The sequence below is a fragment of the Psammomys obesus genome, unplaced genomic scaffold (assembly GCF_907164565.1).
Source record: "Psammomys obesus unplaced genomic scaffold, mPsaObe1.curated_primary_1811, whole genome shotgun sequence".
NCBI lineage: Eukaryota > Metazoa > Chordata > Mammalia > Rodentia > Muridae > Psammomys > Psammomys obesus.
In genome coordinates, this window is record NW_026596100.1 from 7,608,456 (window position 1) to 7,632,489 (window position 24,034).

Here is a 24,034-nt window from a genome sequence, read left to right on the forward strand (position 1 = left end):
AGCCTGATGCTTGGGTGAAAACCTGCTAGATCAGAGAGGCAGAGAAAGCACTAGCTGACCTTCCCTTTCAGCTCAGGTCTGGATAGAAAAAAAACCCAAAAGGCTCAGTGTAGCTCATCTGACAGTCCAGGAGGAAAAGGCCAAAATACCTAAGGCCAAAGGCTTGAGAGCTCAAAACCCAAAGCCCCAAAAGCCAGAACCAAAAACTCTGGGCCCAGGGGTCTTTTCTGAGACTGATACTCCAACCAAGGAAAATGCATGGCGATAACCTAAAACCCCTGCAAAGATGTAGACCATAGCAGCTCAGTCTCCAACTGGGTGCCCTAGTAATAGGAACAGGGCTTGTCTCTGGCAAGAACTCAGTGGCTGGCTCTTTGATCACCTCCCTTTGGGGGGGGGCAGCCTTATCAGTCCACAGAGGAAGACAATGCAGATAGTCCTGATAGGCTAGAGTCATATGGAATGGGAGGAGGACCTCCCCTATCAGTGGACTGGGGAAGGGGCATGGGAGGAGAAGAGGAAGGGAGGGCGGAATTGGGAGGAGATGAGGTAGGGGGCTATAGCTGAGATACAAAGTGAATAAATTGTAATAAATAAAAAAAATTTAAAAATTAAAAAAATATTTTTTAAAAAGTGAAGCCTTTACTTGAGGGTTAGCTCAACATAGGAAGTAAAAAACACTTCCTATCATGCCCAGTTAGGAAAGAAAAAACCACCAAAACCACCTCAATATGATTTTAAACAATAGCATTTTTCAGCAAGTAACTTTTCTTAATATATTTCAACTACTAAGATGCCTGAAATACAAGTAGGCATTTTGAGGACAGTGTTCTAGAGTCAAATCATTTAAAAATGGAAAGTTATCACGTTCTTACTAAGTTACATTGATGGATCACAAAAATGTTCTCAAAAAGTAATCTGTTGTCAGTGTGGGGATTTTTCTGTCTTGTAAAGGCCCTTGACCCTGGGGGGGCAGTGTCAAGTAATTCTTTAAAGAAATACAGCTAGTAGTGAGTAATGCTGGCCAACCCATTTGTTTGACTCCTGAGAAATAAGCCCCCTCCCTGTAAGCTATTTTTACCCTTTGATATGCTATATGTGAAACATTTTATGAGTTCAAAAAGAATCTAGTGTTAGTCATGTAAGGATACTTCAGCATAGTTTTTTAAGTTATCTTGGTCACATAAAATTATTTTCTAAATTTTACACAAAGCATTTATTTTAGTCAAAAAGAAGGAACTAGTCACACTCTCTGATTTGAGTAATTATTAAAAGATGTGTATAGAATGTTTTAAGAATGCAAAAAAGTCACAAATTACACTCTGTCTGTTAATGCTCTGAAAACACTTTATTACACAAATTACATTCAGATTCTGAAAAATAGTGTTCTAACAGTGTAACCATCTAAAAATAAGACATCCCGGAAACACACCAACTGAAGAGAAATTTAAAAAAAGAATTTAAATAGAGACTTTTTAAAATTTCTCTTGTTGCAATATAATGTTAGTGATTTTAAAAAAATAGAAGGAGATTTAGCAGCTTTTCATTGTGTAGCACAAAGTTTCTCTTTACTGCCACAGGCTGAGAATGCTGAACAGGAAAGGCACCAAAGAAAGACACTGGCAATGGGTGTGGACTGGGAAAATATTGTGTTCAAGCAGAGAATGGGGCTATTTACATCTGCAAAAAGTCTCCAAATGTGAATGAGCAAACTTTCCTCCCTGGGGTTGGAGTGCTATGATGGAAGAGATGGGCAGTTTCTCTACTCTATGTTCATATAAAGACAATGGCACTGGGCTGGACCGTGAGGAAACTCTCAGCTAGAGACAGAAGCCAACTTAAGCAAATGAAGTAAATAAGGTGTGTACAGTCTCACATAGACTAGTACAGTTTACAATCAAATGCACAGAACTTTACACGTGCTAAAGGGAAGGGAATCTGGACATTCTTGGTAAACCTCAGTCAACCGACATGGACACCAAGAGTTCAGGAGGAAGGTGCAGGAATGGGCAGTGGGGCGGAGTACTCCTCTTCTGATTCACTTCCGTCATCTTCCTCTTTCTCTTGGTCACTCCCCTCCGTGCTTAGGCGGTCAAACCCTTTCCTGCTGTAGCCTTTGCGGCTTGCAAAAAAATTTCCTAGATTTAAGCCTCCACTTCCCTTTCCTGAAAAAGATCAAATGACATTGTAGAGTTAAAATTGACACAAACAAGTCTGTTTCCTTGTAAATTTCAAACATTAAGCAAAGACAGAAGTTGGAAATGGAAGGAGGTAGTATTTTTTTCCTCTTTTCTAAAGAGTGTTATTCAAAGAAATTTGCCTTACAGAACCAGATGGATACAACTCAACGACAAATAAACAAAATCCTAAACTCCCCAGGAATATGTTTCTGCAGGAGTATTTCAGATTTCTTTTTCAGTCTGTTTTTCTACAGCTCTCCTGAATTGGCAACCTCTGAGCTGCTTTTCATTTTCGTGACTCTATGAAAAATGCCATCTTTCCCAAGATGAGCACTGACAAGCAGTACCAGATACAGGAAGTTTACAAAAGACAAATGCAAACAGACGGAAGGCAGGGAAAATGAATGAGATGATACGTAATGGCAAATTGGAAGAAAAGAAACAAGGCTGGGGAATGTGCTTTGAGGGCCATGTTCAAGGTCTTCCCTGTTTATTTACACTAGGGGAATGCTACACTGCCCACAAGGTGTTGAATTTTCAGAGTCAAAATATGAAATAGTGCCCTGTTCTTTACAAGACACAAACTTGCTGACTTTGAACCAAACATGAAGATTCTGAAAGGTCACAGGCATACCTCTGAATCTTCCCAGTACTCTTGCAGAACTTGACTCAAGTTTGTGTTCATGATCTGCTTTAAACAAAACAAAACCAAAAAAGACAAACAAAAAAGATGGCACATTTTAAAATGTGTCTCAATCACCCTTTAGCAAGGGCTCAGCGTTTGACATAAAATCAGGAACTCACAAGTGACTAAAACGTTTTATTTACATGCAGTTTTGAAAAGGCTACGTGCTATTGACAAGCAAAAAAGACGCCGACATTTGTGTAAACTGAGATGTAGATGAGTAGTAGACTCTTGCCTGTATCTCTTATAGACTGTAATTTTGACATACTCATTTCTTGAGCCTCAAGTTTATTTTTTTCTCTGAGAAATGAGCAGTCATATCCATCTTTCCATATCTGTATCATATATAGGGGATATTATATGAAATGGTAAAAATGTGCTGAACAATGCTCAAGTTGTTGTTGTTGTTTTTTTTTTTTTTTTGTATTTGTATTGGGATAGAATTAAGTTAGCAAAAAAAAAAAAGAATTAACTTAGTAAAATATTGTAAAAAATCGGAAGCTTTTATTACAACAATTAAAGGATATTTGTGTTAAGCTTTACTCTTTCTTTTAACAGCAGTGGGCATTCCTGCTTTGGATCTGTGTACCCTTCTTCACAGGAAGCTTAACATGAAATCCCAAATAATTTTCATGCACTCAAGGTGAGCTCAATGCTTTCCCCGAGGCTCCCATTTCCAAGATAAACCAATTTCTCCCTTTATGGGGAGGCTGAGCTCCCAAAGGACTCCTGCTATTGTATTGGTATATCTGATCCCACATGTTTTTTTCTTCGTCTCTTCATGGGCTATGCTCAGAGAAGCATCAGGGTGCATGGTAGCCTCATGAAGACAGCTGAAAGGCAGATGGTGGCAGACAGGTAGAAAGCAAGATAGAGAAAGGAGAACTGTCAGAAAGCCAAAAACTGGACTCAGTTCCACAAAGTTACAGGCATTCCTTGGACATTCATGTGTGCCCTGTGTCTACTTTGGTGTCTTGGTGGAGCAGCAGTCTATACAACCACGGTATGTAGACTCAGGAAAATCCTTTAGGAGGGTTTTTGAAAAATCTTAGATAAAATCTACTGAGAAAAGAAAAATCTTTGAAAATAGGTGGCAGGCTGATCTACCATTTCAAGTAAAAATAACAGAACTGCATAGAATTATAATTTTCCTAAGTCAAATGGGGGGGGGGACAACAGCAATTTCCTATGGCTTGACCTGGGCTGCTACCTTCCCACACAGCCTTATGCCACATGTTCCCAAAAGCAAACAGGAAAACAAGCCTCTTGACTCTAAGCCACTCCCTTTCCAGCTTTGGGTTAACTATCAAGAGTCCTGCCATTTGCCCAGGGCCTTACGTACTCCAAACATCTCTTGTACTTTTCACTACATTACCACTTCTGTTATAACTTTATTATCTTGTGTCACCTATTTTGTGAGTTTTATTTACTCATCTGTTTGTTGTTGTTGTTTGGTTTGTTTTTTAAGAATTGTGTTATTGAACCACTAGTACAAAGAACTGGTAATCTGTCCTAGGTACAACCATTAAAACCACATATAACATGATTATTCTCTTAAAGCTTATGTCTATCTCGTTGCTTTCCTTTATACCCATGACAATTCCAGCCTGTCTTTTTTTGGGGGGTGGGGAATAATTAACTATAGTTTTTCAAAGATTTATTTGAAGTAAATAAAAGTTAAGTAAAATCTAAGAAACATTACTTTTACAGCTTATTACACCGAATTTTCCATTCTCTGTTTCTGTGTCTTTTTCTGTGTGAAGTCTTTTTCCATGGGCACCTGAATCCCTGCCATGACTACCTAGACCTCAGTGAGGACCAGATTTTGTTTCCTGACCAAATGTTGCCTTACACACTGCTCCAGATTCCTTCCCAGATATAACAATAGACATTTGTCTTAAAATCTTGAGGTTGCTGCTCAAAGGTCGGGTAAAAGGACGACATCAATTAATTACTTGATCTCATACAATGACAATTATTTAAAAAATTACTGACTTTGGTACTGGGCTCTGCCTTGTTCAGTTAGGAAGGGCTAATGGTCAAGCTTATGAATATTCAAAAGTCAAGTGGTTTGTTGGGAGAGGATGATTCTGGGTAAAGCCGAGTCTTGAGATGGTCATCTCTATTTCTCTATTGCCAAGATTACTCTTTATGTTTGCTAATGGCATTGAATACATAGTAGGTGCCAGATACTTGGTAAATGCTTAATAACTATTACTAACCTTCATTTTTACATAATCTCATATTTTTTCTCATTTCATCCATGTAAAGGAAATTGGCTTAGACAGATTAAATAACTTGCCCAATGTCATGCAGCTAGAAGCTAGAGCCAATATGATTGAAGAAGAACACAACCTCAAGATACCTGGACCAAGGGTTATAAAAGCTGGCGCATTCCTAACAGCAGCCATGGCCTTCTCCTCCTTGATCTAAAGGATAAATTATAGTAGATCTTCAACCTCATAGCTTTCTATGGTGATATTATTTGGTCTTAAACCAACTGCTAAAAGGCAATGGGAGAGATTATAATGCAATGAAAATACTTAACTATCAGAGGCTCTGGATGTATTTTATATTCAATATTAATTATAATCACCTTTTGAGACACAGACAATAATATCATGAAAAGGCAGACAGCATGTAAACCAAACTAAGTCAAACCAAACAGACAAATCATGACAAAGTTTCCTAACAATAATTAGGCTAGACATGCTTTTCAAAGTCAGGTTCCAAATCCAAGGGGCTTATTTTACTTGCCTCCATAGGCCCTTGATTTTTTCCACCGAATAAACATGGCAATGGCCAGCAGGACAACCACAGGAATAACCAGAAGGGTTGTAATGAGAACCACAGGCACTCCCGAGCCTGGCTCTTTGACCAGTTTCTGTTTCTCTTGAATCTTCTGCAATTCTGAGGAGGTGGGTTTGTTCTCCATTTTGGGTTCAACAACTGCCTCGGCTTCTTCAGGGAAAGAAGAGTTCACAGTATGCAACTGATTCAAGGATTTCAAACCCTCTCACCCACCCCTACCCAGGCAAATCAACAATGGTTTGCCAAGAGTGTGTTAAGACCAGTGAATGTGGGGTCATGTAACTTTGGCATCTACAAAGTCAACAGCAGCTATAGTGTCTACTACATAGTTTTCACCTTCTAGCTTTTATTTACATTTAATTCCCTCTTTTAGCTATTAAGTCCATAAAATATATATCCTTTTGCATTTTCCCAAGGCTAAGATCACACACTGCATGGTATTGAGGAGAGGAACTATTGCACACGCTGGAAAGACTCATACTTGAGCTGAGATGTACCAGCAGAATAACATTGGGCAAGTTAGTTAAGTTATCTTAGCACTAAAAAAAAATCTCATTTGTAAAGCTGTTATACCATCTACCTCATAAAACTTAGATTTCAATGTGGGTAACAAAGAAGGTGCTTAATAGGTATTTAGTTCATTATACCTTAAGTTTATAAATTACTTTTGTGTTCTATGAAGTTTTAGTAATCTATGTATAGTTATACACAATTCTAGACTGACATAGAGAAAAATCAACTGTCTCATTGTATTCTTTTATAGAATCCTCAGCAAAATATAAGTGCAATAGATGTCATTTTGTTGGTGATAAAAAGTTATCAACTTTCTGAGACACTGACAGGTGCAGGATTGGTATCAGGCCTAAAGCACCATTGAGAAACAGATCCAATGAAGCTGTAGAAGCTGTTGCAGGGGCTTTAATATTATTGACTTGAAATGAATTTGGACCTTGAGCCACTCCCAAGAAGTATGTGGGTTTCTTACATGCAGCAGTTAAGAATTTAGCCAGGAGAAATGTTGAAGTCCTGTTTGCTAAGAGACTCATAAGGCTTCCAGAGTCTCAGTTTCTTAATGTATCACTCTTCCCTTTAATACAATAGACTGCATGATGCAGAGAACCTCAGCTCTTGACAAACTGGCAAGAATAGATGGTTTAACTCGGGATAATCGGTTAATGTTCTGTACATGTAGATAGTTTAACAGCTTGCTGGACTTATGTTTCTGAAATTACTCGGAACACTTCACATACAATTTATGTGGAGGACTTTTTGACACTTTTTCTCTCAGTGTTCTGAGCTATCTTCTTTCACTGTGTTAGGTACATTCATTGAGCACTGGCATTATGCTAGGCACTGCTCTTCCTTAATTCATACACATAGCTAACGAGCAGGTGCTACTGTTACCCTTTTCCTGACAGCCTTAATGTTTTCATTCTGTTCCTTGTATTTTACAAAAGCGGAGACTACACTTTCTCATGTTTACCTGCCTAGATCTTGAGATTTAAAGAGCAGGGAAGAAGGATTGGTTCACAGACATGACCGTTGTGTCATCTTCTTTGTTACCACAGAAAATACATACATAATTATTCTATATTTAAACTCCTTAAATATTTAAACAGAAAAGAAAGATGCAAAAAAAAAAATGGAATCATGGGGTTAAAATCATAAGACAAATTTGTATCTTGGTATTCAAGAATGTGTATGTTGCCTTTAAAAGAAAGGCCTGCTTCCATTTGAAAGCAGTATACACTACCAGAATTATTACCCAGTATTTTCTATGTGTTCCTTCCTGCTTTTGCTATAATGCTTATGCCAATTTACATCTGGTTTCATTGATGTGGCAGAGCCAGGAATGAACTATATTAAATGGAGAGAATCATAGATGACATCTGTTAGAGACTGAAAGAACCAGCTTGACAGTCATAGAAAGTAGATGAGACACAGTGATAAACTTGCCAAGATACATACCACTTTAGCTATTCTTGGCTTCCACAGTTCTGGTATTTTGGATGTAATCTACTAAAAATACTTGAACATTATAACATTTGGAATAAACTGAAATATGTTTAAATATGCTACTTTTTAAGAGGGTGGTTTTAAAATGTCTCAGTCTTAGAATGCAAAACAGCATCGCTGTTCTGAGAGCACTGCCTAGGTAGAATGAAAAGTCCAACAGAACACCTACCACAGGTGTTAGCCTAGGGATGCTACTCAAATAATCCAAATTGTATCATTTCACTCTTTCTCAAAAATTTCTTTATTAAACATTCACATATTTTGGAGCATATCTGACAAACAGGTATGGAGAGGTTTATATTGTAAAAATTAACCTATACTTGAGTTTCTAGACATAAAAAGGATTAGACCATGACGCTCTCCCATCATGTAAGATGCCACACGCAACCTGCCTAGAACAAAAATGTGCCTCGCTCTTATTAAATCAGCAGCTGTCAAAGCACATCTAGATATACAGAAATAAATAGTTTTAAAAGCTGAGAGGTAGAAAGTGTATTTTTCTTCCCCAAAGCAATGCTTCTTAAAAGGGGAGTTATCTGCACTCCTCTGTGAGGGTAATCACATAGTATTTGCATCTCTCTATTATTTTATTTATTGAATTATTTTGCTTTTGCAATGAAACATTTTAAAACTATCATCTTTAAAAAAAACCAGCACCTTTTAAATCTTAAAAATATTTTAATTTATCCCAAAAGTTATAATGTTCAAGTACTTTTTAAGTAGATTGCATCCAAAATACCAGAATCATGGAAGCCAAGAGTGTCTATAGTGGTATATAACGTAGGAAGCTCATTGCTGAGTCACATCTGCTTTCTATGAATGTTAAGCTGATTCTTTCAGTCTGTACCCAATGTCATGAATGCACCTGTATGTACGAATGTTTGTGTGTGTGTAGTGTGTAAAGATCTAAAATCCTCCCTACCCTATGCAGACTTTCTTGTTTAATAAAAGCAACTGGAATAATAAACAGGAATGGAGGTACATTCTTAATATAGTATTTCAGAAATTGCTACCTAGCTAACAACAAACACAACTGAAGGGTGAAGGTTTTTAGAGAACACATTAACATGTAACTTACAAAAACATGACAGCTATACACAGCATAAATGAGCTTCATTTTCAATCACAACCCCCCTTCCCCACATTAGCTCTTTATAAATGCTTCCCCCAGGAAGGCCTATGAGGCTCAGTGTGCTTGAGAGCTTCTTTTTTTTTTTTTTTTTTTCTTTTTACTTTGGGAGACTGCTCACCATTATCACCTTTCCCCGGGGTAGGGAATGTTGTGAGCTATGCTTTGACTCATTCTATTCCTTGTGAATCTATTTGAAATTTTAAGTCCTTTCCGTAAGCTTTTTGTCATCCCCAGTTCTCCTACTTCTGAAACTCCCTTAAAATGTTGGTTTAAATGTTCCAACATTTAAATGTTCCTTTAAATGCTGGAACTTTTTATAACTGGGCACTTATATGATCAGTCATATGGAGATGAACATTACCAAAAGTAACTCATATTTAGAGTTATAAAATTAACAAACACCTATGCTGTTGAGTATGGATTTGCTTTGGCCTCTGATTACAATAAAAGATAAGATCCAGAGAAACAGGACAATTTGTGGTTTTGGTTTTTTTTTTGTAATAAGAATATAATCTTATAAAAGGATGAACATTATTTGGATTCAAGGAAGAGAGTATCTCCATTTGAGTTGGAATATTTCCAACTATTAAAGCTAGACTTTCAAGCTAGGCATTTCAATAAAATTTATTTTATTTGTCTCCTGGGTTCTGCCACAAGACCGGGAGGGTTTCCAACTAAATGGACTCATTGTTTTCTCTTTTGTCAAGCAGCCAAGGTAAGGTCAGAGGTCAAGATAACTGGGCTGCTTTCAACATGTTAACTAGTATATTGCCATCAGGAATTTTTGGTGGAACATATTTAAGCAGAAATAGTTTGAAATCATTTAAAATTTTAGAAATTTCAACACAAACTGAAAATCATTTCTAACCTGCATTTCTTGGAAGAACTTATGGTTAATGGATTGACTTATTGACAGGATTGATCTGCCTTCATTAGTGCAGCTATGGTTAAGAACACAGGATTTGACATCAAACAAACTTGCATTTAAAACCTAACTTTAACATTTACTCTCTCTCTAGTAACACCTATCCTTATTTCCTCATATATAAAATAAATATCACATGGTTAACATAATAATTAAATTTGATAATTTTCATATTGTCCATTTTCAGTGTTCCAAAAATAGCAGTTACCGACAGAAATATCTTTTACTTCACCCTTATTTGGGGATAAGCATAACATCAATAATACCATATAAATAACAATGATTTAAGACTTGTACCTTTATTTCAGTGAACATCACTCAGTATTGTCTCCTAGGTGGAGTGTCTACAAATGTGGAACAAGTGCAACTTATTTTCCCATGTTTCCTCCTCAGCCCTTTCAATACCAAGCCTACTATCTTTCCTTTTGGCCTGTGAAAACTTCCTTTTGGTCCTGGTTTCTTTACATATCCTTCCAACCTACTCTCATTAGCAGGCAAACATAGATGTTTGGAGTTAACACTGAACCTCTTCACCCCAGGGTTAAATATGAGGAATGGAATTGCATGGTGAGTCCTTTACAATGCATAGCAGTCAAAAGCCTACACGTTGTAGAAAAAGTACAAATCCAAGCTGGTTCTTGGAGAGGTAAAAGTAATCTGGCAGAGATTTTGAGTGAGTGTACAGTTGGTCCCACTGAGAGACCAAAGAATTGAAAATTAGTTTTTGTTTTGGGGGGGTATTGGTTTAAAGTTTAAAGCACAAGCCTGAACAAAGGCCAGCCAGGTGGTTCAGGTGGCTGAACATATTCAGCCACCTGGGGGAAGGAACTAGCCTTATTGCATTCTTTTCCTGCCCACTAGAGATACAGTTGCTAGGAAACCGGTCCAGATGGCCTGGCTGAAACCACTTAAAGACCATCTCCTCGCAACCCACCCAGATGGCCATGCCAGAACCATTTATGGTCTTGGCTCCTAAAGTAAACCAATCATTTCAAAAGTCAATTTCCCTTACCCAATCATGTAACACCAAGGCATGTAACTCCCTGCTTGAAGTTTTTCCTTCAAAAACCTTATTCTCCTAGACCACCCTACCACACTCCTCCTCTTCACCAGGGAGGTTGCTACGACCTGGGCTCATGCTTGTAATAAAAATATCCTCATGTGTTTTGCATTGGACTGGACTTCTGGTGGTCTTTTGGGGTCTCGCTGGGTACAACACCACTAGCTTTGTTTCCTACCAACCTCTGATGTCATCACCTGTCACCACCACCAGACTGTGCTGCCAGCTGTGTGCCACCTCATGCTTTCTTACTCTCTTCCTCTGTCTCTCTCAGCCTCTTACTCTCTCTGTCATGGCACCCTCCTCTCTCTCCCTCTTTGCTCTCTCTCCCCCCTTCCTCTTTCCAACAATAAACCTCCTTTATACCAGATCTGTCGGATGGCACAGTCATCATTGTTATAACATTGGTGCCATGTTCAGGGGGCTGTCCTGTTGTCTTAGCACACCATGATACCTTTTATGCTTGCCCACAACAGCCTTGCCTTCTGGTCCACTGACAACTACATTCCTGTGCCCAACACTGGTCAGCATAAGCAGCAATGACCAGCTGTTTTCATGGACCTTCCTTCAGACCCTTTACTTAGGTGAGATTCCATCTTCTACCAGCATGGTTTCCCTTCTTTCTCACATGTTAAAAATCCTAGTACAAGGTGAAACCATGTCCTCTTTGATGTCTGCCCTCAGTCCCTGACCAGTACCTGAAGACCTGCTTGACCAGCTTGTACTGACTCGTTTCTGTTCCCTTTGGGATGCATTGTGGTCAGGCCTGTGACTGATTTATTTCTCTATTCACCCATGGGAATGTCGTCCCCAGTTGTACCTCCAAAGTCCCCATCAGAATGCTTTTAAGTTGCCTCATTACACGGCCCAAGCGATTGGGGGAACATGGGCAAACCTCTCCTTTATTTCTTTTTCCTTGCTCCAAACCCTTTTTCACACCAGTCTGGTCATTCTACCATGCTGTGTTTGCAATGGGTCAGAGCCAGATAGGAACACAACTACAACGCACATCTGCTCCCATCAATAACTGCTCTGAAGCAAGCAACTTTCTTAAGACTTCTCCTGAGGTATATGTAAGGACCACTTGTCTGTTAATTTGGTTCTAGAGCCTACTTACAGTCCAATTGCTTCACATGGTTCTGACTCTCAGCCTCTCCATGTGGACCCGCTCCCTGCTTGCCCTTCCCCCGTCTCCCACAGCTGGTCCGCAGAAGTTCCAAGTGTGTGCTTTCCCCCTTCCTTTCTTCCTTCAGTGGACTCTTTATTACAAAACCCTGGCCCTATTCAAAGGCCAAGAAATTGGCATACCAAATTTCCAAATTCTTACAACCACACACAAATGATTCCCAGATATCTAAATTCTGCTCTATGCCCCCAAAGCCTCTCATCTCTGAGGCTCTACTTTCCCATCTTTAAAATCTTTTCTCTCTGATTTTTTTACACTCTGCTCTCAAAAGAAAAAGAATATATATCTTAAGATTATAGTGTAAACTCTTATCTATGGATTTATAATTTGCTTACTGAGCACGGTGTTTAAAATCTAACATCAACTCTTGTTTAGGACATATATGTATGTCTGCATATGCATTTGTAACTATAATTCGACTTCATGTGTATATATAAATATACATGTTTCTTGGATGCAACTCTCATTTAAAGATATATGTTTACAGAATGATTTTAAATAGCAGCCATATTGACCACATGGCTTACAAATTCCAAGGTGAGTCTACCATGTTAAGATGATCATATGTATAAAGCATCAATTATAAAGTCTCTTAGTCTTAAGTAACTCTATTAATTTATCTCCTTTTAGACTAAGAAAGCAACAAGTCTTTTTTATTTTTTAATTAAATTAAAAATTTTTATATTAATTAGTTTATTTACTTTTTATCCCAGTTGTAGCCCCATCCCACATTCCCTCCCAAACCCACTCTCCCTCCCTCATCTCCCATGCACCTCTCTAAGTCCACTGTTAGGGGAGGACCTCCTCCCTTTCCATCTAACCCTAGCCTATCAGGTCTCATCAGGACTGGCTGCATTGTCTTCCTCTGTGGCCTGGTAAGGCTGCCTCCCCCTCAAGGGAAGGTGATCAAAGGGCCAGCCACTGAGTTCATGTCAGAGACAGTCCCTGTTCCCCTTACTAGGGAAACCACTTGCATACTGAGCTGCCATGGGCTACATCTGAACAGGGGTTCTAGGTATGGGTTTTATAGAAATTCAAAGTTATACTTTTTAAAACATACTGTATATGTGATTTAACCCTGGTTCAAATATCATATTTATATGATGGTGAGCTTTCAAGGTTACAGCAGTCTATTCAAATTTAAAATGTATGTCTAACTGCTGATATCTTTGCTAGTTCTTGGATGCATGAATGAATGTCGTTTCTTTTTCCTGCTGTCAGCTGCCTGTGCTTGGGGTTCACCTCTAGGCTTTCTGGCCAATGGACTTGATAAAATAAACTTAAATGTAATTTTAAAGTTGTTTTATACTGTCCTGTTATATTGCTGACTCTAGAAACAGTTCTTGCTAACCCTTTCTCAGATCCAGGAATGTTTTAAATCCCAGGGTCAAAGCAGGATATGGTTAAAAGTCATAATGGAGTTAGTAGTTAAAAGCTTGTGCTTAGGTAATCTTAAACCATGTGACATGATTCCAAACATATGTTTAAGCTGGGATATATTAAATCTAGAGATACTCAATTGTTCACAGTGTTAGAACTTGGTTATTATGCTCTGTCTTCACTCTCAAAGGTTTAAGATCACTGCCTCAAAAACTTGTTGCTTTTGCTGATGTTACTCACCTACAATATATCTTTAGATTTTTATAAGCTATAGACAATTTATAAACTAAATCATACAGGAAACTGTAATGTTCTATAGTAGTACACCATAAAATGTCAAAAAGTTCCCAGTCTTTTTGTGGACCATGTTTATGATTTTTTAAGGCTCCAAAACAGGGATGAAACCTAAAGTCCTAGTCTTTAATGATTAAGAAATTCAAGTTAATATCATCTTAAAAATGATCAAATCCTTTAATATGTTCAGAAATACATTTGTAGTCATGCTAAGAACCAATGTGATTGATTGCAGGACTAAGCATTATTTAGCCTCCTGTATATGTTTTCAAAGTTAAACAGAAAGTAACTAGAAACAAGCAAAGTTTGTCTATTTAGATCTACTTGAGATAGATGTGTTCCTCAAACACTTGTTTGCGGAATATGGCAGAATTATCCATAACATTCTGTTTTATGTTTGCAAGACACAGTTTAGAACATATAACTGAAGACAGAAAACAATTGCCTTCAAACCTATCAGAGACCCACTGAATATGGAATTTAATATGTTTAAGCTCATTAGGACAGAGACTTCCAAATCCCAACAGTAACTCCCAAGGTCTCTGAAAAGATTTGAGCACAGTAGATGACTTCAGCCCTGGATTGTGATACGCTGACCACTGGGCAGACTGCCCCAATGCCTTGCCCACTGCTAGGGCCCAGCCTAACCTGTGGATAAACTGGACACTCGGAGAGTTATTGTCTCACATTGTTGAAGTTGAGGTGAAGTAAGTCTCTCTCATGTTCTTCCTCCACAGAAAATGCTTCTCATCTTCTGTGCCTGATGGCCAGACTGCCTCTGCCTGCAATGACATGGCGACCCCAGGAACCTGGGGCAACTGCCTAGGTAGCAGACTCTAGACTGGTCTCTGTCATTGTGATTGATTTACAGATTCATTTAGATTACAATTTACCCTTCTCAGGTCTTTAGCCACACTGACGACTAAGCTAATGGCAGCTTGACAGGTAGAGACTAGGCAAGTAGCGTCTTACCCCATGGTAATCACTGTGTTAGTCTATCAGTCAGTTCATTAGCTAGTTACAAAAGCAAACAGGTTGGCCTTGCTCACAGAGCTCATGTCAAAAGATAAACAGGCCTCAGATGTAACTTTTAGTATTTCTTTAGCTAAAAGACAGTGACTGCTCTCAGCAGTCTCTCCTATGCCTCATGGTAAGCAATTGGAGAAGAAACATGTAACGCTTACATAAGGCCTAACAACAGAGAAGCTTAAGTTATGAGGACTTAAGAAAGTATTTTAGGGTCTAAGAAGGTGTTTTAGGGTTAACAAATACAAGTGAAAGCCTAGATGGTTATAAGTGATTCATATAAAAGGAATGAAAAATTTTCTAATTTCTTCCTATTGCTGTGCTGCCATTATATTAAGACTGTTCAGAGCTTTGTCATTAATCCCTAGACCTCTGATTTACTAATCTAACTCTGGTATAAAAACAAACAAACAAACAAACCAAAAAAAAACCAAACCAAAAACAAAAAAGACCCATTCCATCATTCTATCCACTATCATGGTTCTAAGCTCAAGACTTTAAACTCATTTGGTTTCTTTTTTAAGGACAGACTTAAAAATGTTTCCCATTGTCCCATTCCTACATATATGTATATGCTCAGTCTTTTGGATAGAGTGAAGAAGCCCCTCTTCCATGATGTGTAGTCATACGGAAAATTAAGATCAAGTGAGCTTTTGCCTCTTCCTGCTTCTTCACAGAAGGCTTTTGTCTTCCCAGAGCACAGAGTGCTCATGCTGTTAACCTGAAACCATTTCCTCAGTCTCTGCCATGCTATGACCCAACGATGAGTATCTACTGCCTTTCTCTACAGTGTGTATTTCACTGAAGTGATGATGCTAACATGTTTAAAAACAATCTTCTTTGTAAACTTAAAAAGGGTTCTTGGAAGCTGTAGGAAATCCACTCAGACTCTTCTGTCATGGGCCAAGTGATTTCCAGATGAGTATTGCCATCAACAGCCTAATCATCTCACCTATTTCCTATTTTAGAGGGTGGGATTCCTCTCCTTTTTTCCCAGTTTTGGGATTCTATTCCCCCAAACTACCAAAACCATGGGTCCAAAAGTATCAAAATGTGCACCTAAAAAAGAATTTTCCCCCCAACCTACATCACTTTGTCTTCTACCCATATATATGTTCCAGCATCCTGTCAAGTACAGGTTTTCCTACATCCACAACAGTGCCCAAACTGCTACCCACAGGTGTTCCGGGCTAACCTCACAGACTGTGTCAGCTGCCACGGATGTTCTCACATTCTGGACAGCAGTTTAACAGACAGTTCTCCTAGGACTTCGCCAGCCTCCATTCTCTTGGGGTCCCTAGAGATGCTGTCACCCTCCTGTCAGCATGAATCCACCTTTCTGAACACAATGTCCTCATTTCTGCCTTGCCACACCTTCCTAAGTTTGTCTTTTTTAATTAAACAAGAAGTGAGGAATGTTAGCCTACAGGCAGTCCCGCTAGCCTTGTTTCAGGTCCTAGCCGCCTCTGATGTTACTACCTGCCATCACTGCCAGATGTGTGCCCAGCAAAAAGGGCCCACCTGCCACCCGTGCTCTCTCTCTGTCTCTCTGAGCCTCTTTCTCTCTCTGTCATGGGCCTCATCCTCTCTTTCCCTCTCTGCCCTCTTCACCCCTCCCCTTTCCTACAATAAGCCTACTTTATAAACCTGATCTGTTGCATAGCATATTCATCATTGTTAAAACAGTAACTGCTTACATGTAGCTAAGCTCATTTTTACTGTATGTGAATGATTCAGTTACCCGCGTATGGGGTCATCATGTACATATGTGTCTTCTTTACTTCATGGTTTTTTTTTAAATCAATGTATTATTTATTACAATTTATTCACTTTGTATCCCGGCTGAAGCTCGCTCTGTCCCTCTTTTCCCCCATGCCCCTTCCCTAGTTGACTCTTTGACCCTAGTCCCTCATGCTTTTGATTGGGCAGTAACTTTCCTGAGGTCAGGGTATAGTTCTGTTTCTCTTAGACTTAGACTTACTATATTACCTTTTACAAAGTAGCCCTCCATCATTCTTGTTGGCTGAGAGGCACTATGACAGGAGCTGGCGGACATGCTAATGTTTCACATCAAGATGGAATTTACTCGCCAAGATTTTTTCACTTGCTTACGTGAAGTTCATGCAGGCTTTTCTAGTGTACCAACACTCTTCTTCCTACCCTGCATAAGGTCAACAATCATTCCTAATATGAGTAGCTAAGTGTTTTCCTTTGTGCATATCTCAGGGCCACTGGTGAAAGATTTCTTAGATCCTCATCATATTCCATCACCGAGTGATTGGAGGTCCTTATGAATACTTCCTCTATCACACAAAGCAGTGGCAACTTGCAGACTTTTGGGCCCAGCACAAAGCAGAAGGTATGGATAATTTACCACATTATATATTTTTAGCCTGATAATTTGTAAGCTGCAATCAGGAGCCAAAAATAATCCAACCAAATAGCTTTTGGTTTCACAGTTGAGAGAGGACGCTGACCAACCTTTGCTTTCCTGGACCTCAATGCCAGCCTTTTTAACTGATCGATGTTCCATTTCTGTAACAGCACAATAAGGAGAGAGAAGAATCAGAATCCTCTAAAATAACTTTTAAGAACTTAAACTTGACATCCATATTATCCAGTTACATATATTTCCTAAGTCTAATTACAGGTCCAGTTCATGAATCCTCTGTAAAACCTTCTTGGGTAAGCGGAGATAATATTTTTAATAACTTTACATTTAGAATAGTTTTTTTTTTCCCTTTGGGAATTCGTAAAATTACATTGTTACTGAATTATCAGGAAGTTCTGTTTGTTAGGTCCAAATGGCAGTGTTGATGACAAAATTCTGTTTGTAAACCCCCCCTCCCCCCCGATGACAGTGCTGGTAACAAGGTCCTAAGCAGAAGGTCTGTGACCTGGTAAACAGGAGGATTGTTACTGGGTAAACAGAAGCTTAAATTCAGCTTTCCTCAGGAATCTCTGTTTACCAGAAACTTTCTTAATCTGCTCAAAGGTCAACTATCTAGGGCAAGAACATCTAATTCCCAGTTAATCTGAACAGCCTGTATCAGCTCAAAGGCCCCCACCCTGCTGTCTTTCATACAAAATCCAGTTGCTTTTCCACAATTTTGCTTCTCTCTGTGCTCCCCTCTCGGTCCCCCTGTAAATAGCCTGGCAGTTTAATATCTAATAGACCTTTCCTTGTACCCTTGGAGTGGTCATACTTCGGAATTCATAGGTCATTGTCACAGTTCAGTGGTTTCACCTCTCCCTTACTTACACTGTTCTCACCTAGACACCATCTTCCAGGGAAGAAGGCTGTTTTTACTGTTGCATAAGAAGCTTGAAGTGACAAACCGATAGAAGGGGGTTTATTAATAAGGTTGTCTAAGAATTATTAAGTTATGCAAAGTGGAATTTAACTAAAGGAGAGCTGACTCCAGTAAGACTGGAAGGTAAGTAGTGTGCTAACCAGACATGTTAGAAATTGAGAGAAGAAAATTCAGTGTCATTATAGAGGTTTATTTTAGGGTTGCTGAGAAAACATTTCTGCTAGTGCTCATTCACCAAAATTGACCTCCAATTAGGCTCCGTTCCCATAACAAAGAATATGCTCCTGGTGACAGCTCATGGGAACAGTTCAGGGTCACAGCCAGCTTCATCCTGCTCCACCAGCCCTGCTATGCTCTCATGAGAAACTCCACGACTCTGCCAGGTGTGCTTAATGATGCTGGGCAACAACTATAGGAAACAGCAACACTGGTGACCTTAAGACAAAATTCTGACGATAAAATCTCCCATTAACCCAAGTAGCCAGACTTGCAGTGTCCTGTCTCTGTTCAAATTGTTCAGTGTCTTTGCTGGGGCCTGGACCTCTAAGGGATGTAACAAGGACAGAGTATGTGGAATAGATCAGCCTAGGACCTGTATAAACTCGTAAGCTTTTCTGTTCCAGGCTGGTTCTCTAGGCGGGAGGCACTGCCACAATCGTCGCTGGATAAAGAAATTATTATGAAGGCTGGGAAGCATGACTGTGTATGTGTTGGGGGGGGTACTTCCAGAGATACCTATATCTGACTTACTCATGCGTGATTTCTGGTATGGAATTGATATGTGACTTGACTGCAGTCTGATAAACAGTTGTAGGACCTTGAAAGACAAAGGACTGTGCTTCAGTGTGGCCCACCACTCTCTCCCTTTTCTGTGCTTCTTGGTCATAAAGACCCTTGAGCCACATGTTCCCGCTGCTGTGATTTTCTGCACACACAACCAAGGACTGACCTCTCTGAAGTCATGAGGTAAAAGGCACTCTTTCCTTTGTGCATTTCTGTCACATCTGTGCAAAGGTACCTAATAGTTGAATTTCTAGGCACAATACTTTAACAAGTAGAATAGTAAAAGTCACTCAAAGATTAGTTCAATATTCAAAAGTTGCTAAATACAGCATGGGACAAATTGAGATATAAAACCTACATTATACATGACTGAATACTCTTGATTTTTACTTTTCTTGCAACATTTGTTTTCTTTCCTTATTATGGCTTGAATTTATGCTGTTATTAACAGAATTTTATTAATCATGTTTTAATATCCTTATTAACTCTTTACCTAAATTACTATCTGCTGCAGGTTTTCATACCTCAAATTTGTCATTCCTAATTCCTTTACTAATTGTCACTGTCTCCTGTTGCTTAGACACCACCATATTTAAAAAACATTTCTGGATATTGATGTTTTCAGCCAAGTAAACATTCAGTGAGCTTCAGAGAAGGAACATTTTGATTTGTAGCTGGAAACCAGGGACTAGGCTAGCATACTTTTAATGATGTCCAAGTTGAAATGAGAGAATTCTAACATTAATGTATGCATCTAGCCTCTGCTCAGGCCACAATATCTGCAGCAATTTCCTCTGCTAGATACTAACAGGTCCCTGGCTATCTACCACACATCCTAGGGCCAGTTCTCATCTGTGAAGTGAGTTAACATTTAAAGGGATCTTGGCCACATATCCTGCTTCCTACCCTCTCCTCTGTTTCTTGCCTGAAATTCAAAGAGCCCAGCTGAGGGGCTCAGGTTGTGAAATCTCATCCATCATTAGGTAGCTATAAGAGCAGACCCCGCTACTTCCATAAGAGCTATGATTCCTATCTTTAGAGACCATTCCATTCTGTCTCTGGTGCTGGGGCCTGAACTGTCTTTGGAGTCCCTGCCATGCTGTTCCTCTCATCTGTCTATTCATGGCATTAATAACTTGTCTAACAAACTCCTTACTTCCCAGTAATCCAGCTCAATGTTGCCTTGAGCACCCTTGATAAACCTAACATAAAGTGGTCTATCTCAGTGAACCCCCTGAATCTCCTTCCCCACCCCTGAATTCAAAACCTAAGAACTTGTACACTAACTGGCTACATACTGACAGAGCAAATCTGTTCTTTTATCTTCTGAGTTAAATACAAATATAGCAAATCAGTTCTGGGAGTGAAACTGAGGCCCAAGTGAAAAGCAGAAAGAGAATCTACTTGGGACAATGTGTCAGAGAAGGGTGCTGCTGTCCCGTGCTCAGCACAGGAGAGAGCCACGTGGGACGATGTCTCGTGCACCAAGTCAACCTCTGCCTTGCCAAAGCTGTCTCTCCCTTCTGTAACCAAGCTGGAATTAACATTGGCTTCTAACGTAACAGACGTTACTTCACACGTCAAAAATTTCCTGCGGAGTGTCTCTGGAAACAAGGCAATGGCTGCCAGGAAAAAAAAAAATCTTTCTCTCCACATTTAAAAAATTACTTTAATTCCTGAAAGGGATACCAAATAAAGGCCCTCTCCTTTCCTCCTCCCCCTCTTGTATCCTCTTCACTTTTCCTCTATTTTGTAGTATAAGTAATAAAAAGCAAAGATGCCAGAAAGCCAAAGATGCCAGACATGAGCTGAGCCCCAAACCCGAACTCCCTTCTATCCCGATTTCCTGTTCCCAACATTTTAAAAAAAGAGAGCAAAGCAAATGTTTTCATTTTCCCACGATTTCAAACAATAAAACATGAAAATAGTGTGAAAATAAACAATATAAAAAGCCCCACGTACTTTCCGTCAGGGTGAACTTCCACACTGTGTTGGTGTGTGCGTCTCCAATGTAAACTGTCCCATCTTCAGAAGCAACGATATCGTGAGGCATATCAAAGTGCTGCCAAATGCAAAGACATTCATTATCGTGCTGGTGAGGCTACACCTAGGTCCAGTCCGGAATGGCAGAAAAATTAGTCTCAGCATGTAACGCGAATGAAAGTGACCTTAATTCTCAACAGAGCAATCCTAGCCAGAGTCAGTGTCCTGACTCTGCCAGGCACACTTTTAGGCACTGAGAAATGCTAAGAGACCTGTACCACTGACCTGAAATTCTTTTAAAAACTGAAAGCTAATAAGTTGTTTATGTGGTGTTTCGTGACATACTTATGCTTACTTTTTGCTCTCATTTCTTCTATCTTTAAAATAAATTATTATTAAATGTCTCCTCTGACATTTTCATACATATATACCGTGCATTCTGATTACTCTGCCTCCAAGCTTGCTGTATCCTGCTTATCCCTGTCAACCCTCTCTCCTCTCCATAAGTCCCCTTTCCATATTCATCGTGTTTATTAGTTTTTGTTTTGAGATCAAATTAGTTTAGCTAGGGCTATCCATGTATGTGTGGGTTTGAAATCTCTGTTGGAGCCTGGTAGACTCACCAGTGGTTACATAATTGACAGCAATAATGCCTTATTTTTCATAATTTATCAGTAGTCACTAGGTCAGCAGTGGGGAACATATAATGGTATTGAAGCTCCTCCATCTTGTCTGTTAATGGGTCCATCCTCTTGTAAGAATTTATTTTTATTATTTTAGAGTTGTGTTTACATATATGTATGTAGTTATATGATTATGAACACAGAACTCAAGGAGTCCAAGGAAGGGCATTGGATCCTTGGAGCTAGAGTTACAAAATGTGGATGCTGAGAATTGGACTTGGGGCCTCTACAGGAGCACTGAGTACTGAGGACAGGCCCATCTTTAAGCAGGCTCTGTGTGGACAAGTACAGTTGCACTAGGCTCATGACCAGAACAGCCATATCATACTCAGCAGATTATTCTTAGCCCTTCTTCCTATTTTCTTGTTCTTTCTCTTTCTTTCTCTACAGCATTCTCTGAGCCTTGGAAGTGGTGACATAAATATTATTGCTGACCAATTAACCTTCACTTATTCTGGGCATGTTGAGCAGTCATGTGCCTCTGCATCTAATATTTTTCACCGTAAAGAAAGACTATAGAACAGAAGACCCAGACTTAAGTTCACACAATCACAGCCATCTCATTTTTAACAAAGATGCCAAAAATACACACAGGAGAGAAGACAGTATTTTCAGCAAGTGGTTTCGGTTACCTGTACATCCCTATATAGAGTAATGAAACCATCTTACTGACTTATTTTTCTTACTCTAGCATTAAGAGAGATCAAACATCTAGATGAAAGATTGCAATGGTTTAAAAGAGAGACTCAAACTGCATGAAGGAAGAAGCAACAGCTATGCCCAGAGAAAAGGCAGCCTAAAACATAACCTTTGGCTGAACAACACAGAATAATTTCTCATATGTATGGGGAAGTGATATTATAAACTGTTTTCTGAAAGAACAAATTTTGTCTTAGCATGAGACTCTTTTCAGGTTCCCTGTATGGACCCACACACTGACTTCCTCATCACCACAAATCTAGTGACTACTGATGATCAAGAACAGTGTTCTCTGAGGTTCTAATTCAGACACATTCATATTATTTTAAGTGGAAGTCTTTTGTTTATCACTTAGTATTGATGTATATTTCAATTAAAAGTTAATTACCTATTTGATACAATACATTATCATTAAAAGAAACAGAAAGACACATTATGATAAGGCAAACTGTAAACCTGAAGGACTAGTAAAAGTTTTCTTTTCTTAGTGAGTAAATATGAGGGAGTAAGCTCAAAGGAGAATACTTCTAAAGATCAGATAATCAATGTAAATTCAAAACACCGTGCAGGTAAAATATATATCTTTTAAATTTATTTATTTAAAATATGTATTGTCAATGTAATGACTTTTCTTCTAAAAGATTCAATGATCTCAATGTGACTGCATTTTGCTTTTCAGAAAAAAGTCTTCTGAAAAACTCATTCTTGCAAACTATAAATAGTGACCCAAAGATGAGAACCTATGATAAAATGTGTGTGATAAAACACCTATGTGTTTTGTTTTGTTTCAGATGCTATAACCTTTCCTAACAGAGGAGGACTGAGGCAGAGACTTTTTCTTGTTTCGTACATGATTACATCCTTAAGCTCTAGTATAAAGCAACAGTTAACTTCGGTGGAACCCAGACTCTACATCTTTTTATGGAGAGACTTCTAAAATCCAGAGACATTTTAAACTTTTTTATTTTCTCATCTAGCAATCTTGGTATCTGAGCAGTCAATTTAAGAATTACATAAAGGCATTCTTTGTTCAGTGACTTGTGATAGTTGCAACTATGTCTGAGCATTTTAGCAGGCTGATTATTCCACAGCTGATGACCCCAGCACAAACCTACAGTGTATGGGAGTATTACGAGAGCTCTGGCAATTACTCTGCATATGCAGTACGGTGGGACAAACACCCATGGAACACGCAGCTGTAGTCCGTGTGTGTGTAATAAGCACTGTTAAAATAACTCTGCAAGTTGCTGAAGAGCCTTTAACCCTTCGCCTAGCCAAGTCTTCAGAAACTGAACAGGTTCTACAAAGTACAGTGTTCAATTCTTACTCTTTAAAGTCTTAACACTACCAACAACAACAACAAAAAAAACCCCATGCTGCCTGCTGATGCTAAAGAGAACTATAATAGTACATTTACAATGTAGTTTCTTCACTACTTGAATGAAAATAATCTATCATTTGTCAATTACTGTATCTATATTGACTTGTTACATATAGGCAGTTTAAGCTTGTCATTATATGCCATTTTTTACTTCAAAGTTACAACTATACAGGATAGGCTAGTGCTCATCTGGACAGTCTAGGGAAAAACAAGGACATTTATTTTAAGTAAACATCTGTGCAAAATATGACCATCAGCTCAGCTAAGAAAGTTATCACATATCCTATGCCTAAGAGAAAAAAATTGAATGTTAATATTCATATTTTTATTTTTATAATAAAACTTCTACTAAGCAGTGTATGTAACTACCTTGCGTACTGGCTTAAAGACATCTATAATTTCCCCACTGGAAAAGTTCATCACAAATCCTTGCACAGGTTCTTGGTCTCCAAAGTAAGGCTTCCCATTTACCGCAAAGAGAAAACCTACGATAGAA

General features: G+C 38.9%; 1 protein-coding gene across 12 annotated transcripts in view; it reads right to left on the reverse strand.

Moving 5' to 3' along the window:
* Window positions 1-1,329: 1,329 nt before the first annotated feature.
* Window positions 1,330-24,034, reverse strand: part of Pam (peptidylglycine alpha-amidating monooxygenase) — a 295,916-nt gene continuing 273,211 nt past the window's right edge. For 4 of the 12 annotated variants that reach the window (XM_055628350.1, XM_055628357.1, XM_055628352.1 and 1 more), the window contains 6 exons: window positions 23,908-24,023; window positions 20,755-20,854; window positions 17,177-17,230; window positions 5,623-5,826; window positions 2,815-2,868; window positions 1,330-2,165 (listed from right to left, as the gene is read on the reverse strand). In XM_055628350.1, the coding sequence (XP_055484325.1) occupies window positions 1,987-2,165; window positions 2,815-2,868; window positions 5,623-5,826; window positions 17,177-17,230; window positions 20,755-20,854; window positions 23,908-24,023 (707 nt within the window). In that variant the 3' untranslated portion in view covers window positions 1,330-1,986. The remainder of the gene's footprint in view (window positions 2,166-2,814; window positions 2,869-5,622; window positions 5,827-17,176; window positions 17,231-20,754; window positions 20,855-23,907; window positions 24,024-24,034) is intronic. The other 8 variants (XM_055628353.1, XM_055628358.1, XM_055628355.1 and 5 more) reach the window with 4 other exon arrangements.